The sequence below is a fragment of the Polypterus senegalus genome, chromosome 1 (genome assembly GCF_016835505.1).
Source record: "Polypterus senegalus isolate Bchr_013 chromosome 1, ASM1683550v1, whole genome shotgun sequence".
Taxonomy (NCBI): Eukaryota; Metazoa; Chordata; class Cladistia; order Polypteriformes; family Polypteridae; genus Polypterus; species Polypterus senegalus.
The window spans coordinates 189,945,126-189,966,642 of NC_053154.1; the positions used below are offsets into that span (position 1 = coordinate 189,945,126).

Here is a 21,517-nt window from a genome sequence, read left to right on the forward strand (position 1 = left end):
ATATCATAGCAATGCAGTTTCATAGCTCAAGAAGCCTGAGCGTGACTCCTGTCTTGGTCATAGTATCTGTGGAATCTGCACATTCTCCCAGTGTTTGAGTGTTTTTCTTTACTCTTCTTTTTCAACCTAACGATGTGAGTTTATTTTATTTGGACATGCAAAATTGACAATAGATATGGCGCCATTTGCGCTTTTTAGTCTGCTTTGTGTATGTTATTGCTGGGAGATGCAGAAATGGATTAAACATGTTTCGTAATGGTTGGATAAATAGGCAAATAAAATTTAATCTAAATAAAACATTCTTGCATATAGGAAGGAAAAATATTAGTTCTGTCTATCTAGGGCTCACTTGCCGACTGAGTGCTCCAGTAAGTGTTTGCTGCTTCTACTGTTTTTCAGTCTGTTTAGCCAGAAATCAAGAGGAGCGCCTCATTACTCACCTCTTCAAACAGCGGGCATACAACAAAGACGTGCGACCCGTCGAGTCTCAAGAACAGGCGGTGGATGTCTTCTTGGGCCTCACCTTGTCAAACCTCATCTCACTGGTATGCTCTCTGCAGCATCTTTCAATATGATACATCATGCAGCCAAGAATCCCAGAGCAAGGGCCATCTGGGGTCTAGACATACCAGCCACTTACTGGGAAGTGAAGCTGGGGTCCAAAAGGTTGACAGAATTGCTAAAAAACACTGAACTTTCTCTTTCAGAAAGAAGCGGATGAGACGTTAACTACAAATGTGTGGATGGAGCATGTAAGTAGGTGCCCAACTCATATGTCTGCCAGGATATCGTTCAGTCATTCTGTCCATCACATTCTCACCAGCTGCCATGATTTCACTGGTGTACCATGTTGTTTGTTTTTAGTTCTGTGTGTCTGCCAGTCGGTTATTTTCTGCCTACCACTTATTATGCATTTTAGTTTGCCTGAAGCATCATATTTTTTTATAATGTATCATTTTCTCTATCTGTTTTAGGGGTGGTATGACACCCGCCTCTCCTGGAACTCCAGCGAGTTTGATGACATACATATATTGAGATTGCCCCCCAGTATGGTATGGCTTCCAGAGATCGTCTTGGAGAACAAGTAAGTGCAATCAAAATGCAGCCCAGCAGATACTGTGATGAAGATTGAGTGTCACCTTGTCTAGACTTCCCTGATGGAACATATTAACTAAGAAGTGCCGGTTTTTTTTTTGAGTGATAAAATCTAAAGAAGGTGGGAGGAAGACACATTTATAAAAAGTCAGTAAACATCTAAAATGAATCCTTCCATACATTTTCTTAGGCTGCTACATAGTTTCAGTAGTACGCTAGAGCATATTCAGGCAGCAACAGTGGACGGGTGCCAGTCCAAGGAAGGGCACATCCAAGCCAATCAAGATAAAAGGTTTGAAACCCAGAGCACCAAAACAAAATCCCTAAAGACACAAGGAGAACATGCAAACAAACTGGTCCCCAAATTGGGAGGCATCAGCAAAAACTTTTTAAAAAGCAAATAAACTTGCATTTATATTAAGGAAGAATATTGGGTCCTTGCTGTATGCCCAATACACTACTCTCATTAATTCTGAAATTGAATGAACAACTTTGCAAAAGTTACAGTTAAGAAAACAGAAAATGAGTACAAGAAGAACCTCAGTAACCCAAAATATCCCCTAATCTGGAATGGTACCAACACATCATCTATTCAAAGGTGAACACAAAAGAACATTACTAAATAGAGGGAAAGCATAGAGACCTGCAAAGAATGTATCAAAAAATTCAGAACATTGTTGGATGTTTCAAAGATAGATAGATAGATAGATAGACAGGAAGGTTGCTATATTAGAGAGATCGATAGATAGATTGATGGGCGGCACGGTGGCGCAGTGGTAGCGCTGCTGCCTCGCGGTAAGGAGACCCAGTTTCGCTTCCCGGGTCCTCCCTGTGTGGAGTTTGCATGTTCTCCCCATGTCTGTGTGGGTTTCCTCCCACAGTCCAAAGACATGCAGGTTAGGTGCATTGGCGATTCTAAATTGTCCTTGCTGTGTGTGTATGTGTGCCCTGTGGTGGGCTGGCGCCCTGCCCGGAGTTTGTTTCATGCCTTGCGCCCTGTGTTGGCAGGGATTGGCTCCCATGACCCAATAGTTGGGATATATGGGTTGGATAATGGATGGATGGATAGATCGATCCATGGGCAAATTTGAATTTTTAATGAAGCTCTTTAAATAAATAAACAGAAAATTGCACATAAAGAAATACTTCCACCTTAGCAGTCCCAGTAACAGAGAGGCGTTATGCAGACGTATTGCTGTTGGTACAAAGGAGCCCAGTAGCACTTCTTAACACACTTCTGCTGAACAGAATCATCTGAAAGTCTTCAGTGTTAATGTGTCATGGGGATGATGTGCAGCATTGTGCAGAAAGACACTCAGTTTTATTTTAACTATCCTTCACTACTACCTACAAGGGGTCCAGAGTTTGTCCCATAAGTGAATAAAGCTAAAATGGCACACAGAGGTATTGATTATATACAAATGGCTACTCATTTATCCAACTATTCATGTTTTAATCACTTATCTAGCTTGGGGTTTCAAGGAGGTGGTATTTTCAGTACTCCAAACGCACTGGGAATAAGACAGGGAACAACCATTCCCAAAAACACCTATTTTTAAGTAACCAATTAATCTAACACACACATCCTTGGGCTGTGTGAAGAAATGCAGAGTACCCAAAGGAGAACCCACAAAGACACTGAAAATGCATACACAATCCACACTTGCAGTTCCCAAGTCCAGGATTTAATTCTTGAAACTGCGAGGCAGTAGGGGTGAATGCTGCCCCAAGGGACTCTCTGCTCTTACTGCATTGTCTCTCAGGGGCTCAGACCCTCCTCTGAATAGCTCTCTGCATCCAGTATGGCATTTATGCAATCATGATGCACATGATTTGAGGCCATTCGGTGGTTGACGGCCATTATTTGTAATATTAGAAATATTATTTTTGCAAAATTAGTTTATGGGTTAGGTTAGGTTTTGGTAAACCCTTCACATAAGATTTTTTACAGCCCAGAGAACTGTTGGTCATTACAGATGAATGAAAGATGATATTTTTTATATTTAATAATAATAATAATATTTTTTTAAATTTATATAGCGCTTTTCTCACTACTCAAAGCGCTTTACATGGGGGTTTACTTCCACCATGGCCATTATGCAGCAACCACCAGGATGATGGGATGGAAGTCATTTTGCAGCAGTGTGCTCAGCACACATTAGCTATTAGCTAGTTAAATGGTGAGAGAGAGAGCCAACTACAGACAGGGGATGGTTAAGGGGCCAGAAAGACCAGGCTATGGATTACAAAGGGTGCCCAGGGACCTTTAATGACCACAGAGAGTCAGGACATCAGCTTTACATCACATCTGAAGGATGGCACCATATTTACAGCACAGACTCCCTGTCACTGCCCTGGGGCATTGGAATCCACACATAATTCTCAGGGTAAGCACCACCTGCTGGTCTCTCCAACAGCTCTTCTAGCATCAGTGTAAGCTTTTTCTAGATGGTCTCCTATCCAAGTACTGGCTGACTACATACAGTACTTAATTTCTGATGCATTACCTGTTTTGTAGCGCAAATGGTTATGACTGCACATCACAAATTACTTGTTGCTTAGATTTTTCCTTTTGGAATTCCGTTTGTACTGTTGCATCCACAGGACATGAATGATAGGTTTAAATTGTCTCTGTTTAAGTAAATGTGGCAGTGATGTGAGTGTGCCCTGTGATCAGCTGGCAATCCTGGCCAGTGCTGCTTCTAGCTGCTCGTATTGGGACAATAACCAGTGCCCATGAACTTGAACTGAAAAAACAAGACAGAAGATAGAATAATGGCTACACTTTAATGTTTTACACCTCTTTGCTCTTCTTTTATGTGTTTTCCCCTTCATGATTTTTTAAATGATCACTATCACACTTACAACTTAATTAAATTTCAAAGATATAAAATTCCAAGAAATCATCTTGGCCAATTTTAGTACTGGCATCTTCTACCTATCAGAGATTTTTTAGCACAATAAATGTTTCCTGCATTGTCAAATATGCATTTCCCTGGCAATCTGGTAGATGGTGCTGTATACAGCCCTATGCTGGTGCTCAGATACAGTATATACAGTACACTCTCTTTGTTCTCAATAAATCTGCTTTATTAAAACGGCATTCAATAATTTAGTCTTAGGTCATTATATTTTTTTTTCTTTTACGTTTTGTTGAAGATACAGTAGTTAAAAAAAACAAATAGCTATGGCAGCACGAAGACTACGGTCTGACACTGGCACCACCATGTCATGCAGATTCTGTCTCCACCCCTGAGCAACTGAAAAACATCCACTGCTGTTCCATTTCAGTTTTTATTTTTTCATAATGATCTGCTTTATAAAGTTCTGCGCTAGCAATCAAGTTAAAAATTGCACTTCATCAAGGTGGAGTCATTCATAGGAAGCACGAACTTAAAGAACATACAGTACAAATAACTACTGGTCATATTTTGGTCTGGTGTCTTTTGATGGCGTTTTCTTTGAAAGACTATGTGTCGGTTGACTAAAAATGCTTGGGCTTTGTGAAACATTTGAGTGGATGAAAGAATTACCAGAAAAAGGGCAACGTCCTGAGGTCATTCAACCCTTTTAACCAGGAAAAAGTCACACATCGTTTCTGAACAAAATAGGAGAACTACTGGCTTGTCTGCAACTCATTGTCCAGTCTATGCTACAACAACCACACTGCTTACAAGGATACAAATAATTGTCAATAACGAAATGTAGTGAGGCATGTTGCGGTCTATAGCATGTTCAGCAGATTAAAAAGAAAACCATACAATACAATACAATACAATACAATTTATTTTTGTATAGCCCAAAATCACACAAGAAGTGCCGCAATGGGCTACAAACAATGACTCAGTGTGCATATTCTTCCTGTGTCTGTGTTGATTTCTCCATTTTTACCTAACATTCAAAAAATGTGCAGATGAATGCGCAATGTTCATGAAGCTGCCCAACTATGGACTGACGCTTAGTCCAGGATTGGTTCCCACTTTGCACCCAGCGCTGCCTTGAGAGCTTCCAACTGATCCTGACCTGGAATAAGTGGGATCCATAGCAGATGTATGGAAGGATTTCATATCATTTGTTATTCATCACACATCATTTTTTTTTTTAACTGTACAGCGCTTCAGTCAGTTGTAATGCTGTGCTTTTAAGCGTTCAACAAATAAAATGGTATGGTATGGTAATATAGCTTAATATGTATGGAGCTATACAAAATAAAAACTGGTAAGAATGATCTTGAGACTTTGGTCTGTAGCCTTTTTATGGTGGACACTTTATACAGTTTGATTTATTCTGCACTTTGCTATACAGAGAAATAAATAAGACACTATATTCAATACTCCTCTTGAGTATATACACAGTTTCTTACTTTATGTAAGCTAATGTTAAACTTCATGGGCCCTGCTAAACTTGCTTGATGATTTCTGCCCATTTATTATCTCTAAGCTGTAAGCTCTGATGACTTCTTTTAGGTCTGGCATGATTTGACTGGTGTTCATTAAGTACTGTAGTTCAGTCCTGGTACTTTTAATTTATCTATGTATACTTTTTGTGTTTCTCTTTCTTTTTCTGATTTTGGTTTTCACTTCCTCTATAAACAAAGGTTGTTTGATTAGATGCTCATTTACTTTTTCACTCTGGGTCAAATTTTCATCTGAGTGGCTCAATTTGCAGCATCTGCAGACCAGGTTCCATGACTAGTTTTCTGTGTGAAGCTCGCAAATTGTCTCAATGCTTTCATGGTTTGATTCTTCAGTCCAAAAGACATGCTGTTAAACTGACTGGAGACTCTAAACTAGCTCAGTGGTGGAGTAGCATCAGAAGTGGTTCCTGCTTCCTTTGTTACACAAAAGGTCTAACAAATGGATGGATGGATATCCTCAGAACTGACAAGACTTGCAAGTCCTTTAAATGCTAGCTTCGGTGAAGTTTTCATGTGTTAGCTCCTGCCACACTCTTCAGATTACACTGTCCTTTGGTGGGTCTCAACTAGACTGTCACCTCTGTGAGTCTTATCACCAAACTTTGAAGTGTATTTCTCCTTGCTCTGTATACAGTCCTATGTTCTTTGCATTTCTTCCTTTTTTCTTTGTTCTCTCTCCTTTCTGTAGTAATGATGCTCAGTTCCAGGTGGCTTACTACTGCAATGTCCTGCTCTACTCAAATGGATATGTCTACTGGCTACCTCCAGCCATCTTCCGTAGTTCCTGTCCAATCAATGTTAATTATTTTCCTTTTGACTGGCAGAATTGTTCTCTCAAATTCAGGTAATCCTAAAGTGGTGTTTGGATGTGGCCTTCTATCCCCTTGCACTCTTCATTCTAGGCTGACCATTTTTTTGGAAAATAGTGGTTGCCTTTGCGATGAAGGTTGTGTCTTTGAGGTCAATGAGACACATTGTAGAAGTGACAAATGGCCTTATTGTAGGCGTCAAGTCAAAAGTGATGAGAAGTCTGGTTAGACTAGTGCTTTAAGGGACCTGGAAAGGTTCTAAATGAAGTGCTACATGCTTCACTTGCATGCCTTTTCTCAGCTGGCTCTATTTTATATTTGAGTAAATGTCAGCTGAAAGTAAAGGATAAACTAAATGGTGCCCAAACAGGAGTTGGCATTTCTTTCTCACAATCCTGGTCTGGTGGTGATCTGGCAGATCAAGCAGATTTGAGGGTACCTGTGACCAACCAGCTTTTTCTGAATACATTGTAGGGCCTCATATCAGTTTGTATTGTGGGCTAGAGTAGTGTCCTCTTAGATGGTGGGTCTCATCTAGCCAGCCCTTACTATTTTGGAAAGCTGCAGCAAATTAGAGATGTTCAGAATGAAACTAAGCTGATGCTGTATTGTATTTTAGTAGGATCATGTTTCCAATCTGTTTGTCTTATCTTTCATTCTCCCACTCTACAGCTCTCTAAGTTACAATGCCAAAGAGATCAACATGCACCTGAAGGTGGACACAGAGACAGTGCCAAACAAGAGTTTCCCTGTGGAATGGATAGTCATCGACCCAGCTGCTTTTACAGGTGACCAAAAAGCCTGGGAGTGTGATAGCTGCACAGTTTACAAAGCTGTTGTAGAGTCTGATGGTACCATAGATGCTGATGTCATTCTGTAAATGTTCAGAGCTTAACATTATTACCAATGAATGGGCCTGTCCTATGTACATAGAAAATAAGAAATTTGACAAATGAGATGAGACCATTCAGTCTATCAGGCTTCTTTGTTTAGCTAAAAGGCAAGCTGTCCCACTACAGTATCTTCTTTAGGTTGTCAAGGTTTCTGCTTCAACTACAAGTCTTGGTTGGTTGTCCCAGATTTCCAGAACTCTTTGAGAAAAAAAAGTGCTTCTTGGCTTCCGTCCTAAATACACTTTCCCTTAATTTCCACTGATGTCCTCAAGTACATGAGTCACCATTAAGAAAGAACTGCGCTGGATCTGTTTAATTAATGCAGTTGAAGACGTGCATTAGGTCCACACACAGTCTCCTCTGCTCTAGACTGAACAGGTTTATTTCTCTGAGTCTGTCAGCATATGATTTGACAAATAGTAGGAAATTGTGGGAGTCTGGGGTCACTACATCTAGGAAAAGCATGGACAAGCTTTTTGCTTGATGCATTTCAGTCTGTAATGACTCAACTGAGATACAGTGGTGTGAAAAACTATTTGCCCCCTTCCTGATTTCTTATTCTGTTGCATGTTTGTCACACAGAATGTTTCTGATCATCAAACACATTTAACCATTAGTCAAGTATAACACAAGTAAACACAAAATGCAGTTTTTAAATGATGGTTTTTATTATTTAGGGGGAAAAAAAATCCAAACCTACATGGCCCTGTGTGAAAAGTAATTGCCCCTGAACCTAATAACTGGTTGGGCCACCCTTAGCAGCAATAACTGCAATCAAGCGTTTGCGATAACTTGCAATGAGTCTTTTACAGCGCTCTGGAGGAATTTTGGCCCACTCATCTTTGCTGAATTGTTGTAATTCAGCTTTATTTGAGGGTTTTCTAGCATGAACCGCCTTTTTAAGGTCATGCCATAGCATCTCAATTGGATTCAGGTCAGGACTTTGACTAGGCCACTCCAAAGTCTTCATTTTGTTTTTCTTCAGCCATTCAGAGGTGGATTTGCTGGTGTGTTTTGGGTCATTGTCCTGTTGCAGCACCCAAGATCGCTTCAGCTTGAGTTGACAAACAGATGGCCGGACATTCTCCTTCAGGATTTTTGGTAGACAGTAGAATTCATGGTTCCATCTATCACAGCAAGCCTTCCAGGTCCTGAAGCAGCAAAACAACCCCAGACCATCACACTACCACCACCATATTTTACTGTTGGTATGATGTTCTTTTTCTGAAATGCTGTGTTCCTTTTACGCCAGATGTAACGGGACATTTGCCTTCCAAAAAGTTCAACTTTTGTCTCATCAGTCCACAAGGTATTTTCCCAAAAGTCTTGGCAATCATTGAGATGTTTCTTAGCAAAATTGAGACGAGCCCTAATGTTCTTTTGCTTAACAGTGGTTTGCGTCTTGGAAATCTGCCATGCAGGCCGTTTGCCCAGTCTCTTTCTTATGGTGGAGTCGTGAACACTGACCTTAATTGAGGCAAGTGAGGCCTGCAGTTCTTTAGACGTTGTCCTGGGGTCTTTGTGACCTCTCGGATGAGTCGTCTCTGCGCTCTTGGGGTAATTTTGGTCGGCCGGCCACTCCTGGGAAGGTTCACCACTGTTCCATGTTTTTGCCATTTGTGGATAATGGCTCTCACTATGGTTCGCTGGAGTCCCAAAGCTTTAGAAATGGCTTTATAACCTTTACCAGACTGATAGATCTCAATTACTTCTGTTCTCATTTGTTCCTGAATTTCTTTGGATCTTGGCATGATGTCTAGCTTTTGAGGTGCTTTTGGTCTACTTCTCTGTGTCAGGCAGATCCTATTTAAGTGATTTCTTGATTGAAACAGGTGTGGCAGTAATCAGGCCTAGGGGTGGCTACAGAAATTGAACTCAGGTGTGATACACCACAGTTAGGTTATTTTTAACAAGGGGCAATTACTTTTGCACACAGGGCCATGTAGGTTTGGATTTTTTCTCCCTAAATAATAAAACCATCATTTAAAAACTGCATTTTGTGTTTACTTGTGTTATATTTGACTAATGGTTAAATGTGTCTGATGATCAGAAACATTTTGTGTGACAAACATGCAAAAGAATAAGAAATCAGGAAGGGGGCAAATAGTTTTTCACACCACTGTACATAAATTAGCCCTAAATTTGCTCTTGACCGCTCTCCTGTGAAAAAAAAAAGTGCTGGTTCAAATATTAAAATAGGTTAAACTTTCAGATTATAAACAAGTCTCAATTTACCTGTACAAACACCATTAAGGACTTGCCACTTTCAGGCCTGTACCATGCATCATGATGGAGGCGAGGATGAAATTCATGTCAAGTCACTGAGTGCAGGCTTGGAGCACTGTACAGTGTGGCCACCAGGGGGCACACCAGCTCCCCAAACACAGACAGACACGAGGCACAAGTCCAGCATAACACAGGCTTTTATTCAGCTGTGGGAAATTCTTCCCAATATTTTCCCACCTACACAGTGTATTACAAAAGCACAAAGTAGTACACAACACTCTGTCTTTGTCTTTTTTCTCTCTGTCTCTCCTTCTGCCTCCACTCCTCCTCCAGCAAGCTTTGTTCCTCTTCCTTCTGACTCTGACTCCTGGAGTAGTCGCAGATGGCTTCTTTCATTCTGCACCCAGGAGTACTTCTAATGGCCCGTCAGTGTGGTCTGGAAACACCTCCGGGTGAGGCAGATGCTCAACCAAGTAGGGCTCTGCAGTCCCTGCTGCACCCCCTGGCGGCACCCATGGAACCCAACAGGGCAGTACCAAAATCCAACTCCCATGGAGCCCTGTTGGAATCCAAAGCACCACTTTAACCCAGGGGGGCTGCGATCTAGCGCTCCAGGGAAGATAATGCCCTGTGTTTGTCCACTCCCCCAGTCCTCCCTTTTTGAAGGTGTCATGGCCAGGCAAGGGCCCTGGCTATCTGCCAGCTGCCACAACAGGTAAAAAACAGTTATAGGTTTACACTTTACGAAAGATGCGCATGCAATAATACAGACTAGTTTAAACACACAGTAAACAAATATAATGCAATAAAATTTATTTTTGCATAGCCCAAAATCACACAAGAATTGCTGCAATGGGCTTTAACAGGCCCTACCTTTTGACAGCCGACCAGCGTTGACTTTCTGAGAAGACAAGGAAAAACTCCCGAAAAAACCCTTGTAGGGAAAAAAAAAATGGAAGAAACTTTGGGAAAGGTAGTTCAAAGCAACTTTAAACTGATTTAAGCAATGTCATCATTGAGATATGGCCAGTTAATAACACAGAACAGGAAAACAAAAATCCCAGTCAGCAATCATGCCTGGAAAAAATAAACCCCTGCAGGGTCCACAGTCAGTTATAACACAGTGCCATAGACAAAGTTAGACACAATCACAATTCTGGGGAGCTAGGTAAACAGGCGTCCCACCTCATCCTTGGTATTGTATGGCATTACATAAGTTTGGGTAGGGTGGTCTAATAAGAAGTGTTAGTGCACTGCCACCTGAGGACTGAGAACAACCCACACTCACAACTTGACTCTGTTTCTTTCCAGAGAATGGCGAGTGGGAAATTATTCACAAGCCAGCCAAGAAGAACATTCACAAGAATATCCCCATGGACAGCAACAAGCACCAAGACATCACCTTCTGCCTGATCATCAAGCGCAAACCACTCTTCTACATCATCAACATCATAACTCCTTGTGTGCTTATCTCCTTCATGGCCTCACTGGTATATTATCTGCCAGCTGACAGTGAGTCTAACTCCATTTATAGTGCCATGGCTGGCCTTGGCATCAAGAGCACTTATTAACTTAGGCCCGGGTTTTATTTCTTTACGGGTTTGTTTTCTGACATGCTCTATGGTCCTTCACAAGGGGGTAGAAGGCACCTCTCTTTCAGATAAACTTCTGAGTCATTAGCCCTTCAAGCAGGTACAAGCAGCTTATCATGCTTTAGTGTAGGTGTGTTTCGGTCACAACAAAAATCATTTATCGTCCTATTCATGACAGGATGCAAGTTAACCAGAAGTAGTTAGGAGAGGGACACTGGGTCCTGAAGTTTTCACTTCAGAAATTATATTACATTTACTGCTTTTCATTGGTCTTTTGTTAGAAATACAGAGAAAATAATCTGTTCATGCATCCACTGCTTTTCAGTTTGAGTCATACAGCTTTTTTACACAAGGTTTCTAGAAAGTAGTACAAGTGTACAGTAGTCACAAATTCATTAATACTCTTGTGTCAGCTCAACCTCCTTTTAGTAAATATCCAAGTAGAGTGAGACCAGCCTTGACATCTAAAAAATGCAAACTGGTGCAGAATGCTTGGCGAAAATCAGGGAATGAGTAAAGCTGAATAGAGTTTACTTCAGATGATCTGTTGAAGCTACTGTAGCCCTTTAGGACAGAGTTTGCTCCTCATGCTAATGGAAAAAATGGGCCAGGTTAGCCTTTACTGTTCTGAACTTAAACAATTTTCTTTTGTGTCATGTTATGGACAGGTGGTGAGAAGATGACACTCTCCATCTCAGTACTACTGGCACAGTCTGTCTTCTTGCTGCTGATTTCACAACGTCTCCCAGAGACATCGCTGGCCATCCCCCTAATTGTCAAGTAAGTATGCCCAAAAGGTCTATTTGTAAACCCATCCATATGGTATACTGTATAGTGGGTGGTGCCAACTTCTTTGAACATCATTTCAACCTTTAACCCTTCTCAGGCTTCATAATAATAACGTTTAAGAGAAAGTAAAGTGATGTTCTAAGCCCACTGCTTCTCCATGCTTCTGCAATTTGTTGGACAGATGACCTGAATAGTACTGGAAGAAAGGCAGAACTTGTGGCTATCACCACTGAATATATATATCGTGTCTCCTTTCTCTTAGGTACCTGACCTTCATCATGTTGTTGGTCACAGTGGTGGTGCTCACCTGTGTTGTCGTATTGAACCTGCACTTCCGCACGCCAAGCACTCATGTGATGTCAGACTGGACTAAAGAGGTGCCTGCACCCTTTTCTTCTTAATGAATGACCTCTAGTTCTCTGGCCATTGTGTGGCTGACCTACCAAGTGGACTGCCTTAGCCAGTGACTGTCTCAGCGTATCCTGCTAGCCAGATTAGGAATTGTTTTATCCAAGTTAAACTTACACAATATAGTTAATTCTCACTTATTTTTTTTATTACTAGTGGTCATTAGTTTGCGGCTGGCAGAGCATTCTAGTGCTCAATATTTTCAGTCATTGCTTGTTCCTTTATTATGCAGTTCTTCCTAGAGCGACTGCCACGGATCCTTCACATGTCTCTTCCTGCGGACGAAGCAGATGCTGGGCAATGGAAGGGGGCACTGCAGCGCAGGAGCAGTTCACTGGGGTACATTTCTAAGGCGGAGGAGTACTACAGTGTGAAGTCCCGCAGCGAGCTCATGTTTGAGAAGCAGTCTGAGAGACATGGGCTGGTCAGCCGGAGTACACCTGCTGCAGGTAAGGCAAAGCAACAATGAACAGAAAGCACTAGGATGGGTGAGACTGTTGAAAATAGCAAAAATCAGGGGGTGTTAGGATAGTAAGATGGCCGTCAACATGCAAATTCATTGGGAGAAGATGAAGTTAGAAAAGAAGAGAATGTGCAAACTTAGCATGGCCTTGAGTAAATGGACATACACAAGGGACCAGGGAAACAGGGGTGAAACATGAGGGCATAAGCCTACTTGAGGACACCTAGCTTGGGATGTTTGACAACATATGCCTACACACGGACACTCGTAGCCCCAGAATGAGGCAGTACCTGAGCAGTGTGACTGAAGCACACAGTGCTCCTGGCAAAGTGTGTAAGACAGGATGCTCAATTAGCACATTTGTTTTCAGAGTGTTTACAGAGTGTGAACATTGACATTTACACTAGTGATCAGAATTAGAGAACAAATAACATTTTTGTCATTTAGAAAGTCACTGCTTATCCAAATCAAATGTTATCTCAACATAAACAGAATAGACATATTATAATCATATTTCATTAGTGAAAACTATACCACATCACAAAATAAATGATAACTGAAGATGGTATAAAGTAAAGAGACAGGAAATGGTAAAGAAGTGGGGTTTTCACCCCATATACTTGGCAAAAATGAAGAAATAAATCAGCAAGATGTCTTTATAGATGTGAGTCCAAAACAGAACTGAGGTATAACAGAAAATATGGCCATTATATAGTTGCCAGACAGGAAGATGAGGGTTCTAAGGGACCAGAAATGGAAGTGATGTCTCTAGGAGGTGGGCTTTTCTGGTGGTCTGTAGAGGAGAAGAGGAGAACGGGTTAGAGAACAGCGACAACCCCTGGTCTGGTGGAGAAACACATTTATTCAAGCCCATAACTGTCTTCCAAGCACACGTGTGTGACACAGGTCAATGATAAAATTAGACAACATGTCGTACTAGTTACAGTGGGTTCTAATCTGGCAATGGCTTGAAATACCGGGCAACACCAACCAATTAGTCAACATTGGTAGGCATTTTGCAAGATGGTGAACTGCTCTAGGGTAACTGAAACTCTGCAATGTCACGTTGTTCAGATGAAGGAGTGATGGGATAAACCTCTCAGCCTTTGGAAGTGAAATGGGTCATTCCAAAAGCGTAACTTCTTGGATATTGAAGCTGTACAAAGAAACAAATTTATTCAAGGCACTAAACAAATGATTGGTTACCCATATAAGACAAGTGCATGAAAAAACAGAATGACATGGTGATATATATATATATGATATATATGAGGATATATATATATATGATATGGGGGATCACTTCAACACTGTAACTTGAATTGCTTGTCAATTTAGTACTAAACAGGGCAAGAATTTGTCTTGACACACAGTAGCCAGGTTTCCATCCAAGGAGTTTTTGCGAAAAAATATTTAGCGCTTCAAATTTTAGCTGATGGAAATGCTAATTATCGATAAAATGTTGTACATGTCGACATAATATTTTTCCGTTTAACTTTAGCGCATAAATTCCATATCGATACTTCAGATGTCGCAAAAACTACATTGGAAACATTTTTTGTCAGAAAAAAAGGGCTTTAACGCAAATAAATGTGTCACATGATACATTTTCATCACGTGCAATCAAAACGAGAATGGCGGAGCGGTTCGCATGTTCTGATGAAGAGACTCGTTATTTCTCGTGATGAGCCAATGCAGCAGCGGATAGGCTGGGTCTCCTGCTACTAAAAGGGGTACCTGAACTCCCTCCACATCAACTGTAGCCTGGGGGTGTCTCTCAGGATGTCTAAATAATACAAAAACCGCAAAGGTAATTTACTGTGCCAGTCAAAATATTTAATAAACCATGTGTTTCATTATCTAAACATTTTTTTCTTATTATTAAATGGCAGATGTTTTAGCATATATGAGAAATTCTCTCATTAATATTAACTTTTTTTTTGATTAAACGTCGTTATTTTGTATTAATTCAAATTTCAGTTTTAATTAAAAACCTTAAGGGAAGCAGGTTACAGTACTAATTCAGTTGTTATCGCACTGAGAAGGGATGTTGAAAGGTAGGCTCACCTGTACAGATCCGATGCTGCAAACACAGCTGCATCGTGGGCACTTCCAGGAATGTTAACGCAAATGTCTCGTATCATGCACCTGTCATCAACAAGGGCCTGGAGAACAATAGATGGCCACCCTTTGCGATTAATGTAATCGCGGTAGCCTTCCGTCGGGAAAGAATAGGCACATGCGTGCCATCCAGCGCACCGTAAATCTGTGGCACAAGATGCACCAAGGAATTGCGGTATGCAATTTCATTGGCCTCCGCTACAGTCGGAAGTCTGATATAACGCCGCATTAATTTTTCTTTAATAGCGGTGCACACAGCATATACACATCGATGGACGGTAGTTTTACTAACCCCGAAAGTTTCTCCAACTACTCTATACTCGGCGCAGGTTGCCAGCTTGTAAAGGGTGATGGCAATCCGCTTTTGGGTTGGAACCGGTGGTCGGTGGCAACCTGTGATGGGCGCAACATCAGGACTGATGAATCCACACAACATCTCAAATGTCGGCCGTGTCATTCTAAAATGTTGCAGCCAGAGATTTTCTGTGAAGTGTCTCTCCACCACCTCCTCCCAGAAGGTCTTATTCCGTCGTCTCTCCCATACCCGTGGGTTTCGTCGCACTGGGGTACTTTCTTCGAGCTCTAGGGCTATCAGACAAGCAACTGCTTCATTCTGCTGTCGTCTTCGGATATTATGTACAATTCCAATTATTTGTGAAACTGAAATAACAGTAAGCTGGCAAATTTCAAAAAACTGTCTAAATAATCTATCCATTTCTTTGTTTCTTTGTTTAGTGGAGGGGGTGTAACGTGGAAAACAAAAGGTAGATAATTTGCAACATACACAAAATTATGTATGGAAACAGCTCAAGGGCAGATTTTTTTTCGCGATACAACAAAACTGATGCGACAGTTCGTTTTGGAGGGGATGACGTCATCACGCACACCATTTTATTGATAAAATGCCAGTTGGATGGAAACAGGCTGGAGACAGGAAATTTCGCACATTTTTTTTTATGTATATTCTGTTTGTCGATAACAAAATGTCGCAAAAAACTGGATGGAAACTTGGCTAATGTCTCCTTGTCTGAGAGAACTGGGAATGAAGGCACCCCTCCACAGCTTCTTGTTGGCAGGAAGAATAAAAAAGCTGGACTAGCCTTAGATGAGAAGCATGTTGTGTGGACTGTGAAGAACTGATCCAAAGTTCATTTCAGTGACAAAAGTTTAATTTAGTTGGTTCAGATGGGTAATATGTTCAAATTGGAGAAATTATTGAACCCAAATTGTGAAGAAGTTAGTGAATTTTGGAGGAAGAAGCAGCATGGTGAAGATGTTCTTTGTAGCAAGAGTCATCCCTCTCTTATAGCTACATGGCAAGGTGCATGCTAATGTGTATCAGAACCTCCTTCAGCAACATGGGGTTCCAGCCCTGCAAGCTTCATCAAGTCAGCCAGCCATGTTTATGTATGACAATGCGCCTTGCCACACAGCAAATGGATGAAGCAAATCTTACATTTACTGTACTTATTTGGCTGATGCCTTTATCCAAAGTGATTTACAACATTTATGATACAACTGATATACTTTTTTTTTTTTTCATTTTCCAATTGGAGCACAAGCACGTTAAGCCACTTGCCCATGGTCACACAGTGTCAGTAGCAGGATTTGAACCCACAAAGATAAAAAGCCTTAACAACTACACCACACTTAGAAATCTTAGAAACTGAGAATATCAAAGTGATGTAATGGCCAGCCCAGTTTCCTGATCTAAACCTGGAAGATAATTGGTGACAAAATTATGGCAAACCAAACTATTGCAGATGCTGGAAGACAAGTGCAACAAAATCAGTCCAGAGAAGTGCAAGAAGTTGGTGAAATCCTGTGGGAAAAAGAGCCTGTACACTTCCTACTAATTTCTGAAATCTGTAATCGTCAAAAAGCGTTGACAAAATTAATCTGCAGGCATCTTTTACAATACGCTTGTAACAGTTCGATTTTTTTGATCACTGTCGTTTTCCAAAACTAAAATGATTTTTTGTTGAATTACTTTTTTTTTGCTTTGGTTAATTTTTAAAACATTCTAGTAGAACAGTAATTACACCTATGGTCGCTAAGAATTCAATTTTGAGCAGTGACAGTCGCCAATATTTGAATTAATTTTCAAGAATTGCTCTATATACAGGGTGACACAGAAAAATGGGAACTTTTGAAAAACCCAATAAAAATAGAAGAAATCCAACAAAAAAAATGTATTGACAGCAATTGAACCACTACAACTTGACTTTTAAGAGACAGTAATCCAAATTATCAATGTCTGAAAATTACGTCCTGCAGATGGTGTCCTCCTGTACGTATGCATTCTTCTAATCTGCTGTTGAGGTTCCCCATGGATCTTTGCAACATCTCAGCTGGGATACCACGAATTTCGTCTTGAATTCTTTGTTTCAATTCATTCTGTGTCCTTGGCCGAGTCATGTAGACCAGACTCTTAAGGTAGCCCCATAAGAAAAAATCACAAACGGACAAATCCGGTGATCTTGAGGGCCAGGGAATGTCCCTGAATTTTGAGATGACACGGTTACCGAACAATTCTCGCATAGCAGCCATTGATTGCCTTGCAATTGATTATTAAATAACTAAATGGCGAGATTGTTTACAGCTCAAGGTCCCTGTTCCGCAGTGCTGCCAACTGTACATGGCTGCCACTACGCATTTCAAAAGTTCCTGTTTTTCTGTGTCACCCTGTATTTGATCGCTAGTGTAGATCAAACACTTCAGTTGTCAGTTGCGATTGTAGTCAAAGTTCACAGTAACATGGACACACTTACTTCTTTCAGCTTACTTTGACGAAGATGGTGAGAAGACTGATGTCACAGAGCAACTCTTTACAGAGATAAAACCAGCGGTGGACAGTGCAAACTACATTGTGAAGCACATGAGGGACAAGAATGATTATAATGAGGTAACAGTATTCTGTTGTGAATTGCTGTGCAAGTGGAAGAAACAAGAGTGCTAACGCAATAGTATGGGGGCATGTAGTATGCAAAGCAAAGGACGCCCCCCTGAGATATTACAACTGTATTTTAATTTATGCATTCATTTGAGTTGGTGTGCTTACGTGTCTCTTTCTTATTCCAACAACTCTGTGGTCAACTGGAGGCATCCAAAGTCATGCCCAGCCTGAGAACTAGTGGAATACCACAAATGGTATTTTATTGTACTGAAAATTTACATGTCAGCATATTCCTGAGATTACTTACAAATGTGCAGCAGTCATCGTATGCCCATGGAACAGTAATCTAACTAGTCTTGTTTTCACAGGAAAAGGACAACTGGACCCGGATTGCTCGTACAGTCGATCGTCTCTGTCTCTTCCTGGTGACTCCAGTCATGATTCTGGGAACAGTTATCATCTTCCTCAGAGGAATGTACAACCACCCTCCACCTTTGCCCTTTGAGGGAGATTCATACAATTACGATTCAGAAAACCAGCGCTTCCTGTAGAACTGCTGAACCAAAATATCCTTCAAGACTTGGTGGTTAGAAGTTGATGAATAAACCAGTAAATTCCAGGGCCAGAATTAAAGGTTAAATAGAAACAGACAAAAAAGAGACAGAAAGGACAGATGTGAATCAATAAGTGGATATTATCACACAATATGATGACTAGAAAAGTAAAGATCTGACTGTGGGGGCAAAACCTGTGAGAGAACTTGAAAGATGTTTATGCTCCTTATAGCTATGTTTCATGACAATGAATATTGACTGGATCAGACGGGGGCATTTAAAACTATAGGATACTGGTAACAGAGCAGATTAGACTATAAAAGGGTACAGAAGACAAGATCAGACTCCTTGAAATAAAACCGTTACATACTGGCATTGAGTTTAAAAGGTAAAATTACAAGACTACACAGGTGAGACTCTGAAAGTTAGCAAAACAGGCTACTGACATGTTGCAAAGCTGGCTTACCGGAAGGCAGAACAGGGACAGACTTCCAAAGGACAGAGTCTCAGCATAAAGAACCTTCAATAATCTGAATCTAAGAGGGCAGAGTATATTGACATCTGGTAGGATCGGAATCTTTGATTCTAAGATCTTACTTGATTGGATCTTACATGATCAGATTCATAGTGGACACCGCTACAAGAAACGGATAAATCACAAAATTAGACCCCTGGACAGTAGAGCGGCAGTATACCGAGATCTGATTGGATCAGACTCCTGGAGGGTGGAGCTATACGGCACTAAAACCTTAAACAAATCAGATTCTTAGAAGGTAAAATGGTAGGTTACTGTTACTGGAAAACTGAAGGAAAACAAAAATACAGGGTTCTGAGAACTTACAAAATGAAGGAGTGGAGTAGGTCCATAAGATCAAACAGGATTGGACTACCAGAAGGTAGCAATACTGAGATTTGACAGAATCAGAATCAGCTTTTGAAATACTACCACCTACTAAGATCTAACAAAATAAGACCTACAAACAAGAAAGAACGGCCAAAAGAGAATGATAGGCCTGAAAAACTGCAATCTAAGTAGACTGCCATTACCTAGTCTGTGCACCAGGCACTGGAATTTCATAGTAATCTTCTGGTGTCTTTTCTTATAAGTGGCCTTCTGGTATGCTTAGCACAGATTTGTCTTGCTTGAGTATATGGTAACAGCTGACAATGCAGTGGACAGCTGTGTCAGACTCAGGCTCCCAAAATAACTTTCCAAGGCACAAAACGGATTAGAAGGACATGTGCAAAGACCCTCCACTTTAGAAAACAAAGCAAATAACAGAAAGAAAATAAGTTTGTCACATCTTAGGTCTTTGTCGTCTATGAAAAAGACAGGCAAGATGAAACCTAAGCATATACTAGTAGGGACTCATCAGTACTATGAAATCTTTAACTGCATCTAATGAAGGTTTATTCAAAGGTATGATTAAAAAAAAACCCTCCATTTAACATAGGCACCCTCCGATTCTTTGTGGAATGTTCTGCTCTGGATTCTTTAAATAGCTTTGGCAGGAACATCTGCAGTGGCAAGCAGAGGATGTCTCCTTTGTGTTTTATATGTTCCTGTCATTAGATGTCTCCTCAAACCAACTGAAAAGCAAACCAAACCCCTAAAAATAGTTTTTCATGTGCTGGGCACATGACCCAGACTGACCAACAGTGCAGGCGACTGGATACAGACGTCGACTCTCATGAGATACCTTCAGTCATAAGTGACTACTGAGTTCTGCATCTGTTGTCATGATTTGCTTTCACTATTTTGCACCTGAAAGATGGGTTTTAGCCAAATTTAGGTCCACGGCTTCAACCTTTTTGGGATGTGAACTGAAACCTGCTGTTGCCTGGGTTCACAGTTAAGATGGAGCTGGTCTGCAGCATGTCAATGACTTTTCTTTGAAACTGAGTATTGACACTAGAGAATACCTGGATTCAACTTATGTTGTTTACCACCAATGGAGTGAAATATGAGTGTAGACCAAGCCTAACTTAATTAAAAAACTAACTACAAACATTTTTAAATGGACAGAAATGACAATCTCTTTTTTCTATCTTTAATATGTTAGTTTGCTGGTAGCCTACTGTAGATTACCATAAAGTTCCTCTGAGGTACGCATGTGCACACAGAAGTGTAAAAAGAGGAGGGATGGCACAAGAACCCTTCTCGCAGTAACCACATACAATAACTTGGTATGGAATGCCCACAGGTGAATACTTTATGAAATTGTCTTTAAGGTTACCCAGTTAGTTGCTCTTATTTGGGCATTGCTTTGAAACCTGGAGAAGCAAAGCTCAGCAACCAAATATTTCAACAAATAACCCAAAAGAAAGCCCCAGCATCTCCTCAAATCTCAAGCAATTGTCTAATCGAGGAGCCCTGGAGAAGGCACTTTAGGGTGAATTTGGTCTCTAATCAGTAGAGTTGTAGCAATTAGATCATTCTACAAAAACATTCGTAATAATGTGTGATGTACAACTGGTTTGAAGACAGCAAAGCAGGAAAAGCATCTTTCTGTGCCACGACTAATGAACACTGATATGCGAAGCATCCTAACTAACATGAACCATGGAACTCACTGGATTATGATATGAAGATCAATATGGACTCGACCCTCATCATTATGGTACGCCTCGACATGTTCTTATCCTTGCTCTTTGTCCTGATCATTTTTAAAGGTGGCTAGGTGATGCTGCATTTTCTTGTATTATTTTTGAGAGCTAACATTTTTGTTTCTGGTTTTGCACTTGATGCTGTCGGATTAGGCTTTGGAGGATTAGGCTGATTTGATCATAAATAAAAGGGTGGATGGAAAACATTATTCATTAAAAAATTAAACATTTTCTGGCAGGTCAATGTTTTGGCAAGTTGTGTCCAGACTGGGGCACATGCTCCCTGGGAATCTGTTCTTTTTGGAAATGCAACTCCTACTTTGAACCTGTACATACGTATACACGTTCAGTAACCATGGTGGAAGTATTAAGACAAGAGAAACACGGGACAAAAGAAAGGATCTTCAACTTGCTTTAAACTGTCGTTTGCTCCTAATATACATGCCGGATGATCTTTATACATACAAAAACAGCTGAAGAGGAGCCATTGGAACAGTGCAATCATCATGCACTTCTTCTATAGGGCTTGTTGATGAGTGCGCTGCTATCTGTGGGTAGAGAGCAGGGGGCATTGTTCTTGGCACAGAGTAGATGTCAAATCTATGCAGACAAGCAAGGGTTCCTGACCCTAAGGGGTAAATTTAACC

General features: G+C 40.8%; 1 protein-coding gene across 1 annotated transcript in view; it reads left to right on the forward strand.

Annotated features, from left to right (window-relative positions):
• chrnd (cholinergic receptor, nicotinic, delta (muscle)) overlaps nucleotides 1-20,286 on the forward strand; it is a 30,772-nt gene extending 10,486 nt beyond the window's left edge. The window contains exons 2-12 of the mRNA XM_039765464.1: nucleotides 400-545; nucleotides 708-752; nucleotides 975-1,084; nucleotides 6,201-6,356; nucleotides 6,994-7,109; nucleotides 10,752-10,952; nucleotides 11,701-11,812; nucleotides 12,084-12,198; nucleotides 12,462-12,678; nucleotides 17,594-17,718; nucleotides 18,078-20,286. Of these exons, the coding sequence (XP_039621398.1) occupies nucleotides 400-545; nucleotides 708-752; nucleotides 975-1,084; nucleotides 6,201-6,356; nucleotides 6,994-7,109; nucleotides 10,752-10,952; nucleotides 11,701-11,812; nucleotides 12,084-12,198; nucleotides 12,462-12,678; nucleotides 17,594-17,718; nucleotides 18,078-18,260 (1,526 nt within the window). The 3' untranslated portion in view covers nucleotides 18,261-20,286. The remainder of the gene's footprint in view (nucleotides 1-399; nucleotides 546-707; nucleotides 753-974; nucleotides 1,085-6,200; nucleotides 6,357-6,993; nucleotides 7,110-10,751; nucleotides 10,953-11,700; nucleotides 11,813-12,083; nucleotides 12,199-12,461; nucleotides 12,679-17,593; nucleotides 17,719-18,077) is intronic.
• The last annotated feature ends 1,231 nt before the right edge of the window (nucleotides 20,287-21,517 follow it).